We start from the raw sequence: 15,277 nt of genomic DNA on the forward strand, positions 1-15,277 counted from the left end.
TGCCCCAGCCCTACATACCGTCCCAGCTGGGTAGCACCTCTAGCCCCACCCAACTCCCTTCCTCATTGTGGGGTCATCAATTTGCCCTCCCCCACCATAGACTTATCTGCAGGGAGCTGTGTGAGCTGCTCTCCACGTGCTTGTGTGCATGCTCATATGCACATGGTGCCACCTGCCTGATTGCCTTTCTCCTGCTCCCCACAGCCCCAAGCAGCCCACTGCAGGCTGGAACTCTGCCAGCCTGTAAGGGGCAGCCCACCACTTCCCACATTTTTCTCTTTTAAAGTGAAAATCCACATTTTTCTCCTTAAAAAGAGAAATTTCACATTTTTCCTCCTTAAAATCCCTGCTAACGAAGTATTTTATATAGAAAGTGGGAGAAACACCCTAGCTTGGTGTCTAGGACACTCCCTCTGGCAAAGAGGGTATGTGGGTTCCAATTGCTTGCTCCACTGAATGTGTGTTTATACAAAGCAGAACAGCACGGACAGGACACATGGAGTGTGCCCCATTTTGAAATACCTGACAGCCTTGCAGTTTGGGGCCCTCACCTGGGAGGGGTACGAGGAGTTCCAATTTTATCAGGAAGGGCAAGCAATGAATCGGGGGTCTCCCATATCCTGCATGAGGTCTCCACCCATTCAAAATGTATTTTTGCTACTGTCATCACCTTCTCTGAGAATCTTGTGAATCTAGCCCCTAAAAAACTTTTCCAGCTGAAACTACATGGTGTCCTGAATTTGCAACTAGGTATGGGACAACCTGAAACCAAGTTGAGTTTTCTGAAAAAAGAAATTCACCTAGCTCTGCGCCTGATATTGAGACTAGCTAAGACACAAAAGGGTGCATGTCTAAATTAGTTTGAAAGGCCTTGCGGTCAGGACAGCCAGGTAGGGGAGTCCCGGAACAATATGGAGAACTGAGAGAAGAGATGGCAATAAGCTATACCTGCACAAGGAGCTTCAGTCGAGTGATCCTTTGAAATGGCAAAATCAAGAAGGATGAAAAAGACAGGCCTTTGCACTTGGGATCCAACTCCAACTGTGATATCACCTCCCGGAAGTTTGGCTTGTCCTGGCTGAGATAGACAAGATGGAAAGAGCTTTGTTCACTCGTTGTGTGTGTTACACCTGTGTGGCACTACCTTTCCCAGAGACGGCATCTGTCTGGCCATCTCAAAAAAGAGGAAAATAAATTTACTGAATGCTTCTAGGAGTATTTTGGTTTAATGCTCAGTCTATCTTTAGCACTAGGGGATGAAAAAATAGACTTTTAATGCACAAATCACTGTAGTGGAGTTACATGTGTAGCACATATAGATTAGCAGCATATACTGTGTGCGTAGGAGTGTGTGAATGGGGAGTGTGTCCAAGTGGATGATTCAGAGGCATAATTATATATTTTTACGCAGTTGGATCACTGTGGCACAGTAATATCTACACCGTCATGAGAACAAGACATGCCATGAAGCAGCTCAAGCGCAGCGAGTTCTGGCTGTTAGTGGTAGGATGAAAATCTAAACGGGGCCTACAGCTGAGCAGCACACAGCACAGGAGATTCTCTTGGCATGGCCAGGGTCCTGCCACATGGAAATCACAGCAGGCAAATTATTGTGAATATAAATATATTGCTGCAGTGAGGAGCCTCACAAGTCCTAACTGCTATAAACAAAGCACTGCTATCAAAAAGCTCCCTCTACTTGATTTGCTTTTTGGCAACTGAAAATCCCCGCTATGAGGAAACTAACGCTATGGGAGTCCCAACTGGCAAAAAGATGCAAGGAAACTACTAATTCTGTTTGAAACCTGTCATTAACATACATGACTAAAAACAAAGCAGGAGAGATTTTTAAAAAGATTTTTTTCAGGATAAGGTAGGTATTCTTATGCTGGCATCTCTGCATGAATCACCAAACCTGAGAGAGGTTGTAATTGTGTGACTGGAAAATAACAGAATCAAATGCTGGCGGCAAAGTTGACAAAACACCCAGGTGCCAGTTCAGATCAGCACTGTGAAGTTCTCCAGCCTGCTTGGGAAGCTCTAAATCACCCTTCCCTTCCCCACACCAGCCAGATCACATTATTTCCCAGACTTGGGAGATACCACACTTTGGGCTCCCTCTCTAGGAAACCAGTCAATCCCAAACACATTGTAGCTGATTTGCCATTTCTCTTCAGGAGTTATCCAGTTGCCTTAGTCAAACTTAGGGTGGCTGTCTACTCAGCCCCAGAAATCAAGACATCCCCTGGATGATGGGGGCAGGACTCCCTCCAGCAAATCAGTGATATGGGGCGAGGCCACCACCTTGGCCAATCAGCAGCAAAGGGTGGGGCCAGCACACCCCTTGACCAATTAGCAGCAAGAGGCAGGGCCACCATAAAAAGGTCACTCCCTCCCTGGCTGGCTCTGAACCCTGCTCCTCCTGGCTGTGCACCACCCTACCTCTAGGCACAGCCAACAGAATCATGAGGACAAATGACTGACATGTATTTTCACCAATGAACTGAAAAACAGGACTTTTTGCCATCCATTCTTCATTTAGAAATGGACAAGGGACAATAGGTTTAAAAACAGGATGGTCTGGTATAAAGCAGGACCAGTGACCACCCTAGTCAAACTGTTCATGCTCCAAGGTTCCTTTCTGTTCCTAGTGCCTCACAATGCACTGCTCATCTCTGGCCCAGGGAAACACTGAGGTGTACCCCACTGGAAAAGAGCAGGCTATCAAGCCCAGTAAAGAGTTTACTTTTTAGCAGAGGCTGCCGTAAGTCTGTAGGGTATGCTTTGGGGTCAGATGATCAGCTTCAAAGAGCAGAGAAAGGAAAGGGGCAGTACTCTGCCATATTCATCCCAACCCAGCTAAAATAGCTGTGACTAAAATGGGGAAATACATAGGGGGAATCTGCAATGGACTATCTGAAAAAAAATCCAAGGCATTGTTACTAAGGAGACAAACAAATCCACTTTTTCAAATACAAACTCTTTGTTATGATGGGGTAGAAGAGACACCCTGGCTGGATGATATGGACTTTCTGGATTTGAAATTACTTGAGAAAATGTCTGGGACAGGATCCTCTATCTACACAGCCTGTTTGTAGTATAAGGATATACCAGGATGAGCTGAGGAAAATGGCTTCTTATTATTAAAAAAATAAAATATTTCAAGAAAAGAATATATCAGCTCCCTATAGGACAGTGGATAAGTGGCACAGGCAGCCTCTGTGTGTCGCATGCAGCCAATCAGAGAGGGGACAGACAGCACAGTGGCAGATAGGGCAGGACGCAGAAAGCAGAGCAGCAGATTGGGCAAGGAGTACATGGCAGGGATTAGAAAGCAGAGCAGCAGCTTGAGCAGGGGAAGGCGATTGTAGTGGCACTTGTGGAGGGTGGAGGCAAATTTGTGGCATGCCCTGTTGGTTAAATTACCAAGGTTTAGTTTAAATTTGCTGCGGGGTCCAGGTGTACAGCTAAACTCATACTGTGGAGCAGCTGATGTACAATCAGTCTCTGCCTCCTTTTTTGTTTGCTGTAATGTACTTGATTGGCCAAACCCTGTGACTCTCAAGAAGGCTGCAACTGGACTCGGTAATAGTGAGCTGAGATCACACCAACTATCTTTATATTTGTAACTTTTGCCCTGGCTTGCAAGTCAAAAAATATGCAGATTTCACAGCTGTGTATTTAATATTTCAGCACTCTGTAAATGTTGGCTCTGAACATTCTTGGTTTGCTATTTCTGTACCTTGCTGTGCCACCCTTACAAATTTAAATTATTTGTATTGTTTTTATTGTAAATAGATTCAGGCTAAGATTGTGAAAAGAGTGTGTGTCCCCTTTTCCAAATTAATTTTTATTCCTCCCTTGAAAATGACCAGGTTAGACATGAAACTACGTTTTTGGCCAAATAATTCAGGATCAGAAAAAGAAACTCACAGAAGCTGCTTGTAAGCTCTCTCCTGGTAGGTCTGGTTGGAGACGTAGGTCACATACACTGAGAAGTGATTTACTGTATGCTGGTAGACAATGTCACACACATCTGAAATAACAATATTCTCTTCCACTCGTTGCTCAAGGTCCAAGAGGAAACTAGGTGGGAAAACCAGAATTGATATTAATCCTGATGGGCAGTTAAAGGCCTAAGCCCAGGCCCCCTGCAACTGAAGCCAGTTAGTAGCTCTGCAGATTCTTTGAAAAGAAGAGAAGTCACTTAAGCCAGTGGGAAAAGGCTGTCCCACTCCACAGAGCCAAAAATCTAATGGCCTCTGACTTACCGTTCGCTGACTGCCATGACATCCAGGACATTGGAGAAGAGGATGTGAGCCTCAGATTGGTGTAAGATCTTCTTCAGACGTTCATTCTCCATGAAGTGAGACACCAGCAGATTCAGACTCTTGTAGTATGAGGCTTCAGAAGTGACTAGTTCAAACATGGACTGGAGAAGTGTTCAAAAAGATAAATATCAACAACATGGTGGCAAGCATCAAGCTCTCTCCCTATACAGAAATATTCTGAAAGCTCTCAATGATTTTTGCTATAAGACTTGCATAGGAAAAATGTGAACATTTGTATCGCACACAAGTGAAATGGCCCTGTACACTTATGCCATCTGCTATGAAACAGATCAGTTTGGCACCAAAATGTAGGGATTGCTCACAGGCTGCAGAAATGACATCCATGATGTATGATAACATCTGATTATGGCTGGAAAACTGATTGAAAAATGGTACACTGGTAAAGCACATGCTGGGGCTTATTCTGAGTCTTAAGTAAGCATACTGATGAAAGAATGCTCTGCTGCTGCGTCCTACAGAGGCAATATATTCTATCATGGCTGTAGATTAGCAAGAAAGCATCAAAACCAAGGTAATTGCCTATCACTTGACTACCATAAGTAGATTATCTTTACAATTTTGCAATTCTGTCTACAAATTCAGTCCTGCACATTCAGAGCCTGGAAAATCTTGTTGAGGAATGAGACCCAGTCTCATGTAATACACAAGACATAACCTTGGAACAGTATGTGTGTAAGACGGCATGTCCCGCACACACAGTCTTTCTTCCATCTCCTTACAGTCTTGCTAGACTGTGAAGAATGGGGGCATGGAGGATTGACATGAAATTCATGATCTATCTGATGAAGCTACAGTTTTGACACATTTGATAAATTCCAGCTTTGAGTGAGGTGCTACCTTCTCCTTTCTGTATTATCAATACAAATCTTTTGGGAGATAGACAAGCATTGAGAACCTCTAAGGAGCATAAGGGAAACTTTCAACGAAAGAATGACTGCAAACTAGCTCTCCCAAACTGGGCATCAAACCCTGAGGGCAGAGTTATGTTTCATGGAAGAATGAATTGAGTTCTTATAATTCCAGGTCCCCTATTCTTCTTTCTTTATACGAATCTCTGAGTAATCTTATCTGCAAATGCAAATTCAACTACTTGCTCTATGCTGACAACTTGCAGATCCACTTCTCCACTCCAGAACCCTCTACTTATGTCCAAACTGAAATCTTGCTCTGTCTCTCTGATGTCTCCCCTTGGACACCAGATCTGACTAAAGCAGAGCTCTCTATTTTTCCCCTAAGCCTTCCACAGAACCTCCTTTCATGATTTTTTGCCTGTCACCCTGGCTTGTAAATTGAGCATTATCTTTGACTAAAACCTCTCTAGGTCCCCATATCCAGGCTATGTTTAAAGCTTGTGCATTCTGCCTGCAGATCCCCTCCAAGATACAACCTTTCCTATCTATCCATCCCAGTTACTGCAGCTTCCTTTTGTCTGTTCTTTGCAAAAGCAATGCAGCTCCACAAATATCTATCCAAAATACTGCTACAAAGTTTGCTAATTTGAACATGTCATCAATCTCATTGCATCTCCCTACCAGGTTCCCCTTGTCTGACATATCAAACATAAGCTACTTCACTTTCAAGGTTCTCCATGGCCTGTCTTCACTTTCCCTCTCTTATTCAGTATGGAGAGGCTGACTCCAGACTGGCCAGTCTTCTTCACTCAACCAATCCCCTTCCTCCTGTGTCCCATGTTTCCCCCTCACATCTGGGAGAGCCCTGGAAAGAATCCACAAAGCATCTCATTATCCTCCTTCAAATCCCTCCTTCAAACTTCTTTGCCACAGAATATACAGACAACATAAGACTAGCTAGGATGTTGGTGTGCAGGGATCACTGTCTCTCAGGCTAATACTGTTGCACTGTACATCCTCATTTTTTTGTATCTATCCATTTCTCTGTTTTGTATGTACAAAGCACAAAGGGGTTCTTAGTCAGTACTAGTTCTCTTGGGCACAAATAACATGCTCCATGGAAACCCAATGAAAGAAAGATGTAACTCGGACTTGTGGGAATGTAACTTTGTATTATCAGGAAGTGGAATGCCTAGGCTACCTATGCTGTGTGTATACAGAAATCTTGATGCAGCTTAATGAACACTGGGTGGAAGTATTCCTATCCTCTAACTTTTACAGTAAGTCATAAATAGGCAGATTTACTGAACAGTTTGTTCTGTTAAAATGGTAGCTTAAGGGGTCAAGATGAATAACCTACCATTCCTTGACAAAAAATGTGGTTTGGGCAAGAAGAAAAGCAAATTGATGGCTTGGTTCAGACAAAAATCTGCAACCATTTGTAGGTATAAATTTGTGTAGTGTTATTAAACTAATCAGCTGCTAAGCTTGGTCAGTTTTTAAAGCCTGGAGCTTCCTGACTCTACTGGCAGATGGTCATTACCCCATTGAAAGCAGTCCTCAAAGGCAGAAGAAAAAAGGAGCAGGGGCTGCTGACCCCAATGTTGAGACCCTCGGTTTTGTTAAAATGAAATTAAGACCCTAGAAGCATCGACAACCACAAGGAGTTGACTCAGATGCTTCAGGGCTGCTTGAAGGCTATTCGCAGCACAATGGGCAGGGTTTGCAAAACACATATTCTACGGGTTTGCTTGAGCAGCTTTCTTTTAAATCACTGTCATGAAGGAACAAAGCAGACATACAGAAAATGTTAAAAAGCAGGGGGTAAGTGACCACAGCCCTTTTGCATGTACTTGTAGCCCATGCCAACAGCAGTTTAGATGCGCTATGTTGGGACCTCTGGCAATGGACGGTGATTTAGTTTCAGCTCTACTACAGGCTCTTTTGCTGACCTCGAGCACTTAATCTCCATGTGCTAGCTTCCCCACCTGAAAATTGGCAATGCCACCTATTTCAGAGAGCTATTTCACAGTGGGCATGTCTACATATGCACTTTAATGTACACTAGGCTATTTGACTGCACATTAAAGCAGCATTTCCCATCCAGTATGCCATCAGCCATGTCCAGGTATGCCACAGAATCTTAGGGGAGTGTGGTAACAGCCAGTGCTGCTGCCACTGCGCCCCGGCCAGGCCCATGCCGATACACCCTTCCCACCTCCCCCCGCTCCGTGTTTGGCCACTTCCCCCCTGCTCCATGTTCAGCTGCTCACCACCCCCTGGTCTGTGTCCAGCCAGTATGCTGTGGGACAGAAAAGGCCAGGTAAGTGTGCCATGGGACAGAAAAGGTTGGGAAATGCTGCATTAAAGTGTCACATGAAAAAACCATGACATGCTAATGTTCAGTAAAATAGTCTACTGCACATTAAATGTCACTAAAAGAGCATGCGAATGCACTCACACTGGAGGTACTAAATTTAATGCGCATTAGAAAAGGCACATTAATGCATGTGTAGGTGCAATGTAACCCACTCATGTTTGTGAGGTGTTCATGTCAGGCAGTGATAAGGCATCCTTGAAATCCCTCTAAGTTGTGCAAAGAGCATGTAAGATGGGTAGGCAAAATAGTAGATCTGGCTGGTGGCTAGACTCCATTTCCTAGCAGCCCCTGCCCACATGGCTGGGGCTGGTTTCCATGGAGACCCCAGCAGCAGCTGTGCTGTGACAGCCCAAGCCCGGGGTTTCCATGAAGACTGGTCCCAGCAGCGCTGGCAGGGCACACGGCAGGCTGGGGAGCTGCTCTGTAGCCTAGCTGGGATCTCACGGTGGTGACAGCAGGGTCCAGAGCCAGGGCAGAGCCATGATCTGCAGTCTGCACAACCCAGGCAGAGGCATGCAGGCAGTGGATCGCGGCTCTGCCTGGCTTCTTGCAGCAGTGATAGTGTGGTCCGGAGCTGAGACAAAGCTGTGATCAGCTGCCTGCACACCCCTTCCCACAGCATGCAGGCTGCAGACTGCAACTCTGCCATGGCTCTGGACCACGCTGTTACTGCTGCAAGATCCCAGCTGGGCTCTGAAGCAGCTCTCTGCCCGGCTGCATGCCCTGCTGCCAGCAGGGGCAGCACTGGGGAGGGCTTGGGGGGGCTATTGCCACCCCAAAATTCCCCGTAGCCACCTCTCCCAGCAGTGCCACCACTGCTGCCTGCACTGCACAGGCAGCAGCAGATGAGCCTGACCCGCTCCCACCCTCAAAACAGCCCCCCAACCAGGAAGAGGCTGGCCTCACTGCTGTTGTACAGTGCTGCTGGGGCCAGTCTCCATGGAAATCCCAGCCCTGAACTATCACAGCAGGACTACTGCTGGGGTCCCCATTGAAACCAGCCCCAGTCACACAGGCAGGGGCTCCTGGGAAATAGAGTCCACTGCCAGCCGGACCTGGCCCACAGGTTAGACTTTGGTTGCCCCTGACTTAACAGGACAGGCAGTAGGCAGGGCTGGACACACAACCAGGACACACAATGTAGTTGGGGGAAAGTCTCTGACTTTGTGGAAGGTACGCAAGAAGAACGAGTGCCTCAACTGACTGAAATTAACTTCCAAAAGGATTCACTATGGCTTGTATTAAGAATGTTTCTCTCATTCAAGTTGCATCTGACATCAAACCTATCATCTGCAATTGTTAAATAATCTCCTGTTGCAGGCCTCAAATCCAAGTCAAACAGTGGCAGGGTTGGGTCAGGCAAATAAGGCATATGCAGACTAGTGCAAGATGTGTCACTTCTGATACTGAAAAGAACTGATTACCAGGAAGTTATTGGCTCAGTAGGGTCCAACATCCAGCCTGTTTAGGTATATGTATAGCCTATGTGGAATAATCCTATAAAGGAAAGTCAATACAGGTAGCAAGGGACAGAAGAAGGCAGAATAGAGGAAAGTCTGACAGACCGAACAAGACGGGCAGAGTTCAAGGGTAGAAAGAAGAATAAACTGGACAACAAAAGTTCATTTGAGGTTGGCACCAATAGCTGTCACCATATAATTCTGACTCACATTATGAAGTAATTCTGTATAACTAGCTTTTCAAAGTATAATATCATGGTCATACTACCTGCTATGTCCTACTATACTTAGACTATACTGAGGTCCTTTGGTTTACGGAAACATGTTCCAAGCTACCCACCCCTCCTTTTTTTGCAGGTTCTCTGTCATTTCGTCCATGTTAGTTCACTGTGAGGACCAACACAATGTTTCTTCCGGCTTGTTCCTCTCTTTTTTGCATCATTAAATTATCTTCCATATAGTCAAAAAAACATCCTTGATGATTCATGTTTGCTGTGCTTGATGCTCAACAGATGTCTGGATAATTAAAGCTACCCATCAGTGATTTAGTCATTTCTGATAATTGTTCCAGTAGTATATAATGTTTTATTCCATCTGACCCCTATGGCCCACAACATAAATCCATCACCATTTCTTTTGTTTTTTCCCCTTTCCTACAATTTAGCCCACGTTATTTTGCAATTACATTTCACGCTGTTGTTTTATATTTTGCTGCTCTTGAATTTGCTTCAGAAGAAAAGTGTTCCTCATTCTGCCCCTTTCTGTTTTGCAAATAGAGAATCGTATCTGGACTAATATTCCAATCTATGACTCATCCTCCACCATATTTTAGTAGTGTAAGCAAGGTCATAACTGGTGTCATGAAGCATTTCTTCTGGCTTTTTATCAAAATTCCTTGCATATTGTGTTTTAAAACTTGTGATTATACTATTATTATTTCACTTATTTCCTGGTTTCAGCTCATTCCCATCAAACTTTTATTCAAGCCTTTTCAGCCTGAAGTAAATGTTACTTCTTTACTTACTCAACTGTTGTATTTTAAAATCTACCTGCTAGGTCTGAACACAACCAAATGGTTGCCCATATGCTCAAATAAAAAAATCTTTGCTCTCTGTGGAAGATATCTCAGCATTAAAAGAATACAAAGTGCTTGTGTTGGGGTATATTATTAATTATCCTGGCTGTAGTATGAAAGAAGCGACTTCCTTCATTAGGCAGAAGAAAAAAAACAGGCATAGATAGACCAGTGATTCTCAACCAGGGTGCTGTCGCACTGTGGGGCACCTTGACACCTTTTCAAGGGTGCTGTGGGGTGTCATGCAATGTTAGCACTGATAGGTGTGCAATGATTCACAAGATACATCCAGAGATTTCAAAAAAGGAATCTATAGTTAAAACTGTTCTGACATGCTGTGGTCTTTCTGAGTTCTTTCCAACAGAAGAATTGTTCTATTATTTTTCTGTGTCAAAAAACAAGTGAAAGTTTAAGAGCTTGCATTTTCCAAGGGGTGACTGTCCAAGTCTACTGAGGGGTGCCTTGAGTCTAAAAAGGTTAAGAACCATTGCCATAGACTACCTGATCTACAAAGCCTTTAGGGAGTAGAGCCTTTAGGCATGGTGGAAGGTGAAAGCAACCCCTGTATCTCAGGGACGAAATAAAGAAAACCAGAGGTTTCTAATCAGAGATCAGGGCATCCTCTTAGGAAGAGCATGGGGATCCTTAAATTTACTTAGCTCTCTCCCTTTCCATCCCAGGAAAAAATTAGATTTGAAAGGTCTGATAGAACACCAACTAGGGGGCCTGGAAAACCAACTTTACTATTTTTCTAAGAAGGGCACTGAGTTGTGGACCACCCTGAAGAAGACCCATCCTCAGTTTGATGAACAGTTTTCATTGGCATGTCATTAAAGAAAGTCCACCCTGTTTGTTGCTTCTGGAGTATGCTAGAAGAATCCATAAATGAGACACTTAATTTGGGACATGGCTTAAAGGAGTAATGACCTCAAAACTAAAGCGTAAGGCTAATACCATATTAAAACCTCTCCTAGCTACAGCTGTGCATCAGATCAGTCTCCAATATGTGCCTCATATTCAATATTAGGAGTCTCTGAAGACATCTCCTGCCTTGATCATATTTTGCATGTTTAAGTTTCGGAAGTCATGTTGAATTTTTTTCAACCTCTTTTCATATGTATTATTTGTTTCCACATGGACAATGACAAATTGCCTTCTGCAGCATTCTCATCCCTCTTTTAGTCAACTATCTGACCCTGGTGCCCAGGGCACAACAAAGTATCTTGTTTTCTTTATTTTGCCAATAGCCCACTCCATGCTTTTCAGTCATCTCCTGTAACAACAACTAATTTGTATTCCTGGCAAGTGCCATCTCTTTAATTCTTGTCTGTGCTGTATTGTGAGCTGCTGCGGACTACCACTTCTTTCTCTGGCTATTGTGTCTCTGCTCCATCCAGGATATGCTTTCATTGCCTTGCACACCAGTAAATAAAGCCTTTTGCTGGCTCTTCCCTTTCATTCTCCTCTTATGGGCTTGTGCGTTCTACTGCCCAAGTAATTCTCTTGTTGCCCCTCCTCACTTGTTCTGTAACGGTATGTTACGTCCTTACCTCTTCCATTGCTTTCATGATTAAAATGGGTGAGAGAAGCAGAGGCTTTTACATGGCTTCTGACTTTTCTTGCACAGCTACATAAATGTGAAGTTCTTATTCAGAAATCTGAATGCACTTCATCCTCTGTATCAGTTGCCCATTCATCTTATTCCCCCTAGACTCTTCTAAATTCATCCCTGGCAAAAGTGAGTGCAACTCCCACTGAAGTCAGTGGGAGCTGTGCAAGGCTTGATAGACTTTTTAGTTAATTTCTTCAGTATATTTCAAGCACTTCCAGTTTTCTTTGCCTGATGCTCTCTCCAAAGCAAACCCCCTGTTCTGTTCAACATTTACCAATCTACTATCATTTGTTAACCTTCTGGTTTGAAGTCACTTTATAATCTCTCATGGAGCTATCTTCAAAACATTCCAGAAAGAATAAACAGCAAGAACATTTCAGCTGCAATACACACCAGAAAAAGGACAGTGCTTCCTAAAGACTCTCTCAGCTCCATCTGCCTCATTTTTATGGTATTCCAACAGAGGGAGAAGTGTTCCACACATTTAATATCTAGCTCCAGCAGCAAAATATTTTGCCTATAGAATATCTATAGGTAACAAATGTCACTCAAAAGGAAAAGGTGATCGCTTTCAGATCCATAATGCAAAATGTTAAATTTGTTTTCCTGTGCAGTATTGTCTCCATTTTGAATCAGAAAGGAGGAGGAAAGCTTAATATCTAAATACCAGATTGTGTTTGTGATGCTGGCAGTTGAAAGTACCTTGTTTTGACAGGTAAACAGAACAAATCTAACGTGGAAGTTGCCAACAAGAAATGAGAACATGGAACAGCAAGATGCCATTTTAGTCACTTTTCAGTCATAACCTTAACACTCTAAAAGCTTGTCCTGTCAGCCTAAGAGAGCCCCATATAAATGCTCAGGTCCCAAACTAATATAAGAGTTAACAGCATGCACTGTTATCTCACCACTGCCCAATAACATGGTGGGGGAATGACTTCAGAAACATTTAATACATTTTAGCTATGCAGCTCCCACTGACTTTAACAGATGCCACTCAAGGCACCGGATATCTGCTAGAATGGGCCATTAGTCTCTCTCAATCATAGGAGCTAGTGCTAGATGGACATGGGAGCAGGGAGCTCTCAAGAAAAGGAAGTACTTAATTGCCTGTCTAAAACAGTACTTTGAAGATCTCCATCTGGAGAACCCGTGCTGTGCAGCACTTACACAGCCAACTATAGTAAATGTGCACTAGTCATGCAACCCTGTACAATAGCAAAGAGCTCTCACACTGTGTACTAGTGAACAAGAGTTGTACGTTTCTACTGTGTATACAATTTACTATCAACACAGTTCTATGCATTAATACAGAAGGTTTATCTCTTTCTTGCCCAAAATAGTAATTGGCTGTCAAGTCATACAACTGACAGATGTTTTCATTCATGTGCGCATTATTGCCACAGCCCTGAGTGGAGTTACTGCACCAGGGAAGGGGAGGCCATTGCTTTGTGAACAGTACAAAAACACTGTATGGTTAAAGTACAGGTATTTTTGTCATAATTTTTTACCCAGTTTTGTATAATGGAACAGTCATTTCTCTCTCAAAGTGGGGACAGATTCAAAGCATCAACATCTAAAAATAAGGAAACTCCATTGAGGTTGAAGATTAATTTTAGTCTTTTTTTCCTTTCCTTTAATTCATGCTAATACACTGCAGTTAACCATTTAACTCTTCCTATAGGCAGTTTCCTGCTCCTGACATCAGAAGAGGATTACCCCGCAAGGGGCTCAAGGGAGTACTGTGAATTGCTGTGGACTATAAATTGCCGATAGTAATAATGCTATCAAAATAAAAGCTATTTTCTCCTTTGTTGCCACAGAAATCTCCAGTATCGGTGCCTCTTCTGAGTTGGGGAACAAAGCATGCAGGGTTTTCTCATGCTCTTTAGAATAAAATAAATGATAGCAAGTCATATTACAATCACTGGGCTATTTAATAGCCCAAGAATTTCCTTATTTTTAAATGTTAATATTTTTGTCTTGAACAACATTAGCCACATCCACGCTAAGCAAAAACTCAGCAGAGAAACACTCCTCATTCTCTCCCATGGTTCCCATTACCTCTTGCAGTTTGATCTCATCTGGCTGGAGGATATTCAGGACACCGCTACTCCTGATCTCTGGAAGATCCTGCCACAAGTTAAACCTGGAGGTGGAATTCCTCAGCAAACTGATTTGGGGGACAGCTTTGCTTTCTACTGTATTTGTGGGTTCTGCTTCTGATGGGGTTTCCTCACTGGCTGAACACTCCTCAGTGTCTGTCTGGGAATCCTGCAGCCGCCGGGTTTCAATCTCCTGACGTGTAGATTTATCTCGATATTCCTGATACAAGAGCCCTAGAAGCCAATAGAACAGTTAGAGAGCAATTGCTGATGAAAAGAAGAAAAGGATAATAGGGACTGATTTATAGAATTAATCCATGATTTATGGTAATTTTTCTCAACAGAGATGTAGAACGTTGTCCATTCCATAGTGAAAGAGAAAATCTGGGTTTTGATATCCCAGTCTCAATCAAAAATGGAAAGAACAAAATCAGTGCCATTTTTAAACAAGATGGATGTGTTCAGTAATCTGTGATCACTCATCACAAAACTAGAAGGGCCTGCAGCATTAGATCAGTTTCTGTAAGTAAAAAAGAAACTGCCTATGTTACTCAGCAGGGTCTTCAAAGAGAGCTACAACCTGTATCTTTATATTTTAGACGACTATATTACTAAAATCTCCAATCTGCTGAAGATATGGCTTTACATTAATTTGTGCTACCCATTAAAATGAGTGGGAGAGTCTCACACTGACTACAGTAGGGACAGAATCAGACCATGAAGGAGGGAAAAGGTGCTGTAGACAGGATGACCTGAGCCTGACCCAAGAGACCTGAGTCCAGTTACTGGTTTTGCCACCAACTTTAAGTGACTTTTCCTGGTGCCTCTGTTCCTTACAGTATTTCTCTATCTCAGAGAGGTGTAATGAGACTAAATTCATTATTGTCATTGACTGCTTCAGGGAAAGAATGAACAATGAAATAATCAGCAACACACGCCACCACAACAACCTCTCTCTAAAGGAAGCCAACAGACAGCTCTCTGACACCACCTACTACAAAGAACTACAAGAAGATCCTATTCCCCTTTTCACCAAAAAACTCAACAATACCATCAAATCATTTCCATCAAGACTACAAGAAAAACTACAGCCCTTGATCCCCCCGCTACCTAACCTGGGGACTTTTTACATGCTCCCTAAAATCCAGAAACAAGGGAACCCTGGCAGACCTATCATATCCAACCATGGGACCCTAACTGAGGAAATATCAGGTTTCGTTGAATCAATCCTAAAACCGCTTGTCACCCACAGAGCAAGTTTTGTACAAGACACTACAGACTTTCTACGGAAACTTAAAAACATAGACCACCTTCCCAGCAACACACTCCTAGCCACCATGGATGTTACCAGCATATATACCAAGATACCACACCAGGATGGCATCCAAGCCTGCCTTACATATCTACAGGAACAAGATTACAACTCAGAATACAGACCCAAA

General features: G+C 43.4%; 1 protein-coding gene across 1 annotated transcript in view; it reads right to left on the bottom strand.

Annotated features, from left to right (window-relative positions):
* NGEF (neuronal guanine nucleotide exchange factor) overlaps positions 1-15,277 on the bottom strand; it is an 84,541-nt gene that overhangs the window by 18,311 nt on the left and 50,953 nt on the right. Inside the window, exons 6-9 of the mRNA XM_006015984.3 lie at positions 13,795-14,069; positions 4,272-4,432; positions 3,934-4,086; positions 949-1,078 (exon numbers count right to left, since the gene is read on the bottom strand). Coding sequence (XP_006016046.2) covers positions 949-1,078; positions 3,934-4,086; positions 4,272-4,432; positions 13,795-14,069 — 719 coding nt within the window. The remainder of the gene's footprint in view (positions 1-948; positions 1,079-3,933; positions 4,087-4,271; positions 4,433-13,794; positions 14,070-15,277) is intronic.

This window comes from Alligator sinensis, unplaced genomic scaffold (genome assembly GCF_000455745.1).
Source record: "Alligator sinensis unplaced genomic scaffold, ASM45574v1 scaffold237_1, whole genome shotgun sequence".
Classification (NCBI taxonomy): Eukaryota; Metazoa; Chordata; order Crocodylia; family Alligatoridae; genus Alligator; species Alligator sinensis.